The sequence below is a fragment of the Budorcas taxicolor genome, chromosome 2 (genome assembly GCF_023091745.1).
Source record: "Budorcas taxicolor isolate Tak-1 chromosome 2, Takin1.1, whole genome shotgun sequence".
Classification (NCBI taxonomy): domain Eukaryota; kingdom Metazoa; phylum Chordata; class Mammalia; order Artiodactyla; family Bovidae; genus Budorcas; species Budorcas taxicolor.
This window is the reverse complement of record NC_068911.1, coordinates 90,932,106-90,942,435: the sequence shown is the minus strand read 5'-3', so window position 1 is coordinate 90,942,435 and position 10,330 is coordinate 90,932,106. Positions and strand designations below refer to the sequence as shown.

Sequence of the window (10,330 nt, the reverse complement as noted above, 5' to 3'; positions counted from 1 at the left end):
TTACACTCTCTAAGGTGGCTGTAATCAAATGTTTCACTGAAAGTAAATGTTAGTGAAGAAGCAGAGAAATTTTACTGATGGGAATGTAAAATAGTGTAGTCATAGTGGAAAACCATTTGGCAGTTCCTCAAAAGGGTAAACATAGTTACCATAAGATCTAGCAATTCCACTCTTAAGTATATACCCAAGAAAAATGAAAACATATGTTTATACAAAAAATGTACATGAATGTTAATAGTAGCATTAGTCACAAATAGACCAGAAGTGGAAACCACCCAAATGTGCATCAAATGTTGAGTGGTATAACAATGAAATGTTATACAATAAAAATGAATCATGTACTGATTCATATTACAATCTGGATGAACTTTGAAAACATTATATGAGGTGAAAGGAGCCAGATACAAAGGACTATATCTTGTATGATTCCACTTACATGAAATGTTCCCAATAAGCAAATCCATAGTGATAGAAAGTAGCTTAGCAGTTGCCAGGGAGTGGGGAGAGGAGAGACTTGGGAATGACTGCTAATGGGTGCAGGATTTCTTTCAGGGGTGATGGAAACATTCTAGACTAGATGGTGGTTGCCCAATACTATGAACATACTAAGAGCCCCCACTACATTGTATTGTTTTTAAATGATAACTCTTATGTGATATGAATTTCATCTCAATAGGAAAAACTTTAAATAAAAATAACGAACCCTGAAACAAAAACCTGTGGCATTTACAAGGATTAATAGCACATGCACTAGGGACAAACCTTGAGTGTCATCTTAGATTCCTGTGGCTGGTGCCTTCTTTCTCTTTCTTGGCCAGAGGTGCATCCACATGGGGTTGACCCTCCACACTGACTGCTGAAATGTCAAGGAGTGAGTTCTTTGTGGAGTGGATCTTGATCAATGGGAGACAAGAGACAGAACGGCACCAGGCAGATAAACTCTCCTTCGTTTCTTCCTCCATGGACCACACTGAGTGCAGCTGCTCCTTGGAATCATCTCTTTGCGGCTTGTTATGAAGTGGTGAGCAGCATAGTAACATAGGATCACATTGCTTTATATTTTCTAGCTTCATCTTGCTGCTGCTGCTGAGTTGCTTCAGTTGTGTCCGACTCTGTGCAACCCCATAGACAGCAGCCCACCAGGCTCCCCCATCCCTGGGATTACCTCTGTCTCTTTCTCCCTCCTGTTCTCTCTTTTTCCTTTACCCTCATTGTCTTGGGTTTGTTCCTCGCGTTCTTGCTGTTCTATCCTTTCTATATGTAATAGTTTACATCTGCTAACCACAGCATCCCACTCCATCCCTCCTGAGAACCCCTCCCCCTTGGCAAACCCAAGTCTGTTTTCTAAGGACAACTCGTAGTACACTTTTTAATATAATTTTATTGATTGATTGATTTTTCACTGTGCTGGGTCCTTGTTGATACATGGGCTTTTCTCTAGTTGCAGGGAGTGGGGGCTCCTCTCTAGCTGTGGTGCTCTGGTTTCTCACTGCGCTGGCGTCTCTTGATGTGGAACAGGGATTCTAGAGAGTGTGGGCTTCAATAGCTGTGGCGCGTGGACTCAGCAGTTGGGGCTCCCAGGCTCTAGAGCACAGGCTCATTAGTTGTGGCGCAGGGCCTTAGGTGCTCCATGGCGTGTGGGAATCTTCCTGGACCAGGGACCAAACCATGTCCCCTGCGCTGGCAGGCGGATTCCTTATCACTGAGCCAGCATAGTACAGTTTTAAGGTTGATAGTATTATCGTCATTTTGCAGATGAGGAAACTGGAGCACAGAGTTGTTAAGTAACTCCCTTAAGGTTGCACAGCAAGAGAGTACTGGAGTAAGGTTTCAAATTCAGGCATCTCACTCTTCCCCTCTGTGTGTTACTCATGCATCGTCAACACAAGCTGTGAAATGAAGGCTCTTGGCTGGGTAGCCATGCCAAAGAGGTTGAAGTAAGGTTAATTTCAGATGACATTAAGTAATGCTTGATGCTTATGCAAGGACTGTGCAGAGGGAGGCAATTTAAATCAATAACTGGAAGGAATACTGTGGTTGAAAGATGCTTTAATGAAAATGAGCCACTTGCAGTGTTTGGTATGTGTTGACATCAAGTTTCAGATTAAAAAGAACTTAAGATTGGCAACTCGTTGATATTTAATGTTAAATTATTCAAAATAAAACCAGAAAGCTCTCCTCACCATCCCTCTCGAACTGAGCCCAGATTGTGAGGAGACTGGTGTCAGTGCGATTCCTTCTGGGGGTCCAGGGGGCGCTGTGCGAATCTGTCCCTCAGATGCTGCCTCACCCGACCTAGTGGATGTACACGGAAGTATTCTTACCCCCATTTAAGGTGAAGTAACGTTTGTGTCTGTCACTCATGGAGGAAAAGAGATACTTGATACTTGTTTTCTCATCACATTATTTAACCAAGTGCCTAGCACAGTGCCTGGCAGTCACATTATGAAGTGAATGAGCCTCTCCTTCCCTTTCTGAATGCAAACCTGTTTGGGGGAACCAAATTATAAATGGAAGCGGTTGTAGTGAGTGTGAAACTGGCAAAGCTGGCATCATCAGGCTGTTACATGGTGATAAGGGTTCTACTCTGTTTTCTAGCAATTCATCTGTTTAAAACAAAATAACACACCAATCCATTTGGAGTTAATTTGAGTGTATCATGCATTGTTTGGTGTCAGTTAATCTTTTTCACAGTTTTTAATAAAGTTATACTATTATATAATATTTTCCTATTCTGTGATTTCAAAAAATTGCTTGTACTGTGAAATAGTTCTATGTCTGAGCTCCCTAGAGTGTTCTATTTTCTGAATTCATTTTTATGCTTTCTCTCATTCTGTTTTGATTAATGTTACTCTGTACTGTATTCTAATATCTGATTAATCCATATTGATTTTCTCTATTGATTTTGATTTGTAATATATTTACTCTTGTTTTCTGTTTGTTTTGGCAGAATAACTTTAGGATTGTTTTGTTATGCTGTTTCAAAAATGTCATTGAATATTTGTATCAGAATTCGTGAACAAAAGGTCCAAATTATTTTTTAGCCAGTTTAAAATAAAGTGAATATCTAACTTGACCCATTGCATGGGTGCTCAAATGATGGTATTCTAAGTAAGTAAGTAAAGATTTTACTGCTATCAATTTAATTGAAAAGAATAAAGAGTCCAAATAAAGGATAGAATGATGATAGCTTAGTATTACGTTGGTGACACGTTGGTCTCATTTCTTCAGGTTTTGTTATACACCGTGAATCAGTCTTTGGAAGAACACAGTATCACCTAATTTTAACTGTGGTCTCAGTGGCCAGACTGGGTATGCACTCAGTCGCTTCAGTCATGTCCAACTCTTTGCGACCCTGTGGACTGTAACCCACACAGGCTCTCCTGTCCATGGGATTTTCCCAGCGTGAATACTGGAGTGGGTTGTCACGCCTTCCTCCAGGGGATCTTCCTGACCCAGGGACCGAATCTAGGTATCTTATGTCTTCTGTATTTGCACACAGCTTCTTTATTAGACTGCCTGGGTTAAAATCAACTTCTCTACATATTTGTTGGATTTGTTACCTCCCAGTGGGATGGTAACGGTGCCTATCTCATAGGGTTATGAGGAGAATCAGCTGATACATACTAAGGACTTCAACAGTAGGCAGCCAATAATGTTAGTTGTGTGAAGGAGATTTCGAGCTATACAGACACATTTTGGTTCATTGGAGAGGCGAGTTTACCTATGTATCTTTTTTCTTCTCTAATCTGAAAGTCTAAAGAAATGCTTCTGAGCTTCTGCGCCTGACTTATTTATTGTCGATTCTGGCAGCCATCCCTTGGCCTCCTGGCAAAAATTGCTGGATTTCATTAAAATTCAATCTCTCTTGATATCATCTCTGCTGGATATTAGAAGGGACTGCTAGCAGTGGAGCTTTAGCAACCTAATTAAGAATGGATTTGGGTTGAAATTTTCTAAGTGCTCTAAAATTACAGTCTATAAAGTTTCTCTCCCTGTCTACCCACATCCTTGTGCCCTGGGCTCCCTGTTTCTCCCCAGCTCATCCTGCCAGCAGAAGCTGGGCCGAATCTCTGTGGCTTACCCCATTTAGACACTGAGATGACTCTGGCTTCTTATTTCAGGTGCAAATCCTCTTTCATCGTCCCGAGTTCCCGCTCCCAGGTACCCTGGATGAGTGAAGCCTTGGTCTGCCATGGAAGCTGGCCCCGCCCTGGCCTGGCTCCTGCTCCTCAGTCTGCTGGCTGACTGTCTGAAAGCCGCCCAGTCCCGGGACTTCACCGTGAAAGACATTATCTACCTCCACCCTTCAAGTAAGACTCCCTTCTCTTTGCTGCAGAAATGTCACCTGATTTCAAATAAGATTTGAAAGCTGAAAACTGTCCAGGAGTAGGCAGCCTTCCATGTGGGGGAAGCCTGGTGACTTTGGGAGTGTACGTGCTGGGCTTCCCAGGTGGTGCTCGTGGTAAAGAACCCGCCTGCTAATGCAAGAGATGCAGGAGATGCAAGAAGTGCAGGTTTTGATCCCTGGGTCAGGAAGAGCCCCTGGAGGAGGAAATGGCAACCCATCCCATTCTTGCTGGGAAAATCCCACGGATGGAGGAGCCTGGTGGGCTGCAGTCCATGGGGTCGCAAAAGAGTCAGACATGACTGAGCCACTGAGTATGCACACATGTGCGTGCTACCAAAATATGCTGTGTGTGTTTACCTCCCCCTTTATAGGGGGTTTGTTTTTAAGTAAAATATTGGGCTTGTTTGCTCTGTTCCCTGCACCATAGCTCTGATTCTGAACCCTGTTCTCTCTGACTGCCAGGTCTGTCAGTTATCAAAGTAAATGACCAAGTCCCAGAGGAAGGTGTTAGTAAAAGATCAGGCCTTTATAAGCAAGATAATAGCTGGCCTTCCTGTCTGTGCATCTAATTCTCAGTTTCAGCATAATTGCCTCTCACTACTTCCTATCACCTATCACTTTCAGTTTCCTGTGTTTAAGAGTTATCTTCTGAGTGCAGAATAATGTGTGTCCCAGGTCCCTTCCCCGGAGTGTCTGACTGCATGTACCTGGGGCGGTCTCCATGGATTTTTGCTTTCAGCAAGAATCAGGTGATTCTGCTGCTGCCTATATTCTAAGAATCACACTTTGGGAAACACGGCAGCTTGGCTTCCTCTACTGGTCACCATCTCTGTATTTATCTCATCTTTTATATTTGCGTGACCCTCTACTGGATTGCCAGTGTGGTGGTGAGTGTGTGTTAGTTGCTCAGTCTTGTCTGACTTTTTGTGACTCCGTGGACGGTAGCCAGCCAGGCTCCTCTCTCCACGGAATTCTCCAGGCAAGAATGCTGGTGGTGGTGAGAGGCGGGTATTTAGTCTGTGGGCTGACCTTTTAGCATTTGCCTCAAGGTGTATCACTCTTTTCAAATATTCTGTTTGACAAACTTTTTTGAGCATGTACTGTGTGTGTCAGGCGTTGTGATGTGATAGGCATGAGAGATGGAAAGGCAAACCAACCACAGTCCTTGCTTTTGAGGAGCTTGCAGTCTGCAGGGTAGAGGCAGTCACTTGGACTCCTTTGATGCCACATAGGTAAAATATTTGATGTCTTCATGTTCTGGTTAAATGAGAGATGGTTCAAGGAATGCACAGGGGCTTGGACTCTACCTGACCTTGGGTGAGCACTGCGGTCAGCTACTTCATAGCCTTCTGACTTAAAATAAATTCTCTAACTTTGTGAAGAGTAAGTAAAAGAACACACACAAAGCGCTTAGCACTGTGAGCCACATATGTGTGCTGAGTCGCTTCAGTCGTGTCCGACTCTGTGCAGCCCTATGGACGGTAGCCCACCAGGCTCCTCTGTCCATGGGATCTGCAGCCAAGAATACTGGAGTGGGTTGCCATTTCTCCTCCAGTGGACCTTCCTGACCCAGGGATTGAACCCATGTCTCTTGCCTCTCCTGCATTAGCAGGCAGGCTCTTTATCACTAGTGCCACCTGGGAAGCCTGTGAGCCATAGTAAATGCTCAGTAAATATGAGGAGAATCTTTTAAAGTTTGATCTCTACATTTCTAGCATGGTTAGAATGATGTATACCCTATAGCATTGTATTGTGGACTAGAGATAGTATTTGTAAAGTACTAGGCACATACATAACATGAAATCAGATGCTTATTATTTATGCTATTGTAATTGACTCAGATAGTAAATTGATAATGCTAAATATACATCACTAATTTTTTTAACTCCAAATATATAGTAGTTTCTGTGGATTTATTGTTCTCACCAGTATAGACTGATGCCTACTAGTTAATTGTGTGGAAAGCTTATCTGGCTGCTTGTTTTTGCAAGGCAGTTTATTTTAGTAACATTCGTGAAAAGAGAGTGCTTTGGTAGTTTTCCTGTTTTCTAGGATTGCATTGTGTTATTTTCTCCAAGGGCTTCCCTAGTGGCTCAGATGGTAAAGAATTTGCCTGCAATGTAGGAGACCCTTGTTCAATCCCTGGCTCAGGAAGATTTCCTGGAGAAGAGAATAAACACCCATTCCAGTATTCTTGCCTGGAGAATTCCATGGACAGAGGAGCTTGACAGGCTCCAGTCCATGGGGTCACAGACATGCTTTTTTTAATTGGAGTTGGTGAGAAAAAAAAAAAAAAAATCCTAGGTTCCGGTCTCTTGTGTTTGATTGCCAGGACTTAAAGTTTCTGTGGGATTCTTTGTCTGCTTCAGTGACAGACTCAGAAGTCACTGGGCCTCATAACAGACCCATGCCTGGCCTTCTCTGAGGCTGTGATTGTACACACAGAATGGGAAGGAAAGTTAAAAGGGGTTGATTTAAGTGATCAAGAATCAGGCAAACATACCCACTGCTTCTGCCTCAGTGGTATGATGTGTCAGTGCTGGTGCTGCGTGGACCTCTGTTTGTTTGTTTATTTTCGGCTGTTTTGCGTCTCTGTTGCTGTGTGTAGTCTTTCTCTAGTTGTGACAAAGGGGGGCTACTCTTCGCTGTAACTTGGGCTTTTTGTTCTGCAGTGGCTTCTCTTGTAGCACAGCACGCGCTCTAGGAACATGGGCTCAGTTGCTGTGGCTCTTGGGCTCAGCTGCTCCACAGCATGTGGGATCTTCCCAGACCAAGGATCAAACCCATGTCCCCTGCCCTGGAAGGCAGATTCTTAACCACTGGGGTACCAAGGAAGTCCTAAATGGGACCATATTTGGAAAGTCCATTTCAGAATGGGATCTTTGAAGGATGACCTTTGAATAGCACAGGAGGGGCAACCATCTGTGCTGTTTAGAAATTGATGGAAAATTTCTACTCAGGTGACCCATGTTACTTGATGCTTTTGAACTGTGGTGTTGGATAAGACTCTTGAGAGTCCCTTGGGCTGCAAGGAGATCCAACCAGTCCATCCTAAAGGAAATCAGTCCTAAATATTCATTGGAAGGACTGCTGCTGAAACTGAAACTCCAATACTTTAGCTACCTGATGCAAAGAACTGACTCATTTGAAAAGACCCTGATGCAGGGAATGATTGAAGGCAGGAGGAGCAGAGAACAACAGAGGATGACATGGTTGGAAGACATCACCAACTTCAATGGACTGAGTTTGAGTAGTCTCCGGGAATTGGTGATGGACAGGGAGGCCTGGCGTTCTGCAGTCTGTAGGGTTGCAAAGAGTCGGACATGACTGAGCAACTGAGCTGAACTGAACTGACCTATGTTAATTGAATAGAGCCATGCCCTGATTAAAAAGAGCTCACTATACAGAAAGAAATGCAAAAAGGCAAAATGGTTGTCTGAGGAGGCTTTACAAGTAGCTGAGAAAAGAAGAGAAGCTAAGGGCAAAGGAGAAAAGGAAAGATATACCCATTTGAATGCAGAGTTCCAAAGAATAGCAAGGAGATATAAGAAAGCCTTCCTCAGTGATCAATGGAAAGAAATAGAAGAAAACAATAAAATGGTAAAGACTAGAAATCTCTTCAAGAAAATTAGAGATACCAAGGGAACATTTCATGCAAAGATGGACACAATAAAGGACAGAAATGGCATGGACCTAACAGAAGCAGAAGATATTAAGGAGAGGTGGCAAGAATACACAGAGGATCTACACAAAAAAGATCTTCATGACCCAGATAACCATGATGGTGTGATCACTCAACTAGAGCCAGACACCCTGGAATGCGAAGTCAAGTGGGCCTCAGGAAGCATCACTAAGAACAAAGCTAGTGGAGGTGATGGAATTCCAGTTGAGCTATTTCAAATCCTAAAAGATTTGATGATGCTGTGAAAGTGCTACACTCAATATGCCAGCATATCTGGAAAACTCAGCAATGGCCACAGGACTGGAAAAGGTCAGTTTTCATTCCAATCCCAAAGAAAGGCAATGCCAAAGAATGCTCAAACTACTGCACAATTGCACTCATCTCACACACTAGTAAACTAATGCTTAAAATTCTCCACGCCAGGTTTCAACAGTATGTGAACTGTGAAACTGTGAACTTTCAAATGTTCAAGCTGGATTTAGAAAAGGCAGAGAAACCAGAGATCAGATTGCCACCATCCTCTGGATCATCAAAAAAGCAACAGAGTTCCAGAAAAACATCTACTTTTGCTTCATTGACTACACCAAAGCCTTTGACTGTGTGGATTAAAACAACTGTGGAAAATTCTTCAAGAGATGGGAATACCAGGCCACCTGACCTGCCTCCTGAGAAATCTGTGTGCAGGTCAAGAAGCAACAGTTAGACCTGGACATGGAACAACGGATTGATTCCAAATCAGGAAAGGAGTACGTCAAGGCTGTATACTGTCACCTTGCTTATTTAACTTATATGCAGCATACATCATGAGAAATGCTGGGCTGGATGAAGCACACGCTGGAATCAAGATTGCCGGGAGAAATATCAATAATCTCAGATATGCAGATGACACCACTCTTATGGCAGAAAGTGAAGAAGAACTAAAGAGTCTCTTGAAGAAAGTGAAAGAAGAGAGTGAAAAAGTTGGCTTAAAACTCAACATTCAGAAAACTAAGATTGTGGCATCCGGTCCCACCAGTTCAGTTCAGTTCAGTCACTCAGTTGTGACTGACTCTTTGCAGCCTCATGAATTACAGCACGCCAGGCCTCCCTGTCCATCACCAACTCCCGGAGTCCACCCAAATTCATGTCCATCGAGTAGGTGATGCCATCCAGCCATCTCATCCTCTGTTGTCCCCTTCTCCTCCTGCCCCCAATCCCTCCCAGCATCAGAGTCTTTTACAATGAGTCAACACTTCTCATCAGGTGGCCAAAGTATTGGAGTTTCAGCTTTAGCATCAGTCCTTCCAAAGAACACCCAGGACTGATCTCCTTCAGAATGGACTGGTTGGATCTCCTTGCAGTTCAAGGGACTCTCAAGAGTCTTCTCCAACACCACAGTTCAAAAGCATCAATTCTTCAGCGCTCAGCCTTTTTCACAGTCCAACTCTCACATCCATACATGACTACTGGAAAAACCATAGCCTTGACTAGACGGACCTTTGTTTGCAAAGTAATGTCTCTGCTTTTCAAAATGCTGTCTAGGTTGGTCATAACTTTCCTTCTAAGGAGTAAGTGTCTTTTAATTTCATGGTTGCAGTCACCATCTTCAGTGATTTTGGAGACCCCAAATAATAAAGTCTGACACTGTTTCCACTGTTTCCCCATCTATTTACCATGAAGTGATGGGACCAGATGCCATGATCTTCGTTTTCTGAGTGTTGAGCTTTAAGCCAACTTTTTCACTCTCCTCTTTCACTTTCATCAAGAGGCTTTTGAGTTCCTCTTCACTTTCTGCCTTAAAGGTGGTGTCATCTGCATATCTGAGATTATTGATATTCTCCCAGCAATCTTGTTTCCAGCTTGTGCTTCTTCCAGCCCAGCGTTTCTCATGATGTACTCTGCATAGAAGTTAAATAAGCAGGGTGACAATATACAGCCTTGATGTACTCCTTTTCCTATTTGGAACCAGTCTGTTGTTCCACGTCCAGTTCTAACTGTTGCTTCCTGACCTGCATATAGGTTTCTCAAGAGGCAGGTCAGGTGGTCTGGTATTCCCATCTCTTTTAAAGCAGAAATAGATATTTTTCTGGAACTCTCTTGCTTTTTGGATAATCCAGTGGATGTAGGCAATTTGATCTCTGGTTCCTCTGCCTTTTCTAAAACCAGCATGAACATCTGGAAGTTCACGGTTCACATATTGCTGAAGCCTGGCTTGGAGAATTTTGAGCATTACTTTACTAGCGTGTGAGATGAGTGCAATTGTGCGGTAGTTTGAGTATTCTTTGCATCACTTCATGACAAATAGATGGGGAAACAAT

General features: G+C 43.2%; 1 protein-coding gene across 1 annotated transcript in view; it reads left to right on the top strand.

The window, feature by feature from the left end:
• The first annotated feature begins 4,195 nt into the window (after positions 1-4,195).
• Positions 4,196-10,330, top strand: part of LYPD6 (LY6/PLAUR domain containing 6) — a 32,016-nt gene continuing 25,881 nt past the window's right edge. Inside the window, exon 1 of the mRNA XM_052636139.1 lies at positions 4,196-4,313. Coding sequence (XP_052492099.1) covers positions 4,196-4,313 — 118 coding nt within the window. The remainder of the gene's footprint in view (positions 4,314-10,330) is intronic.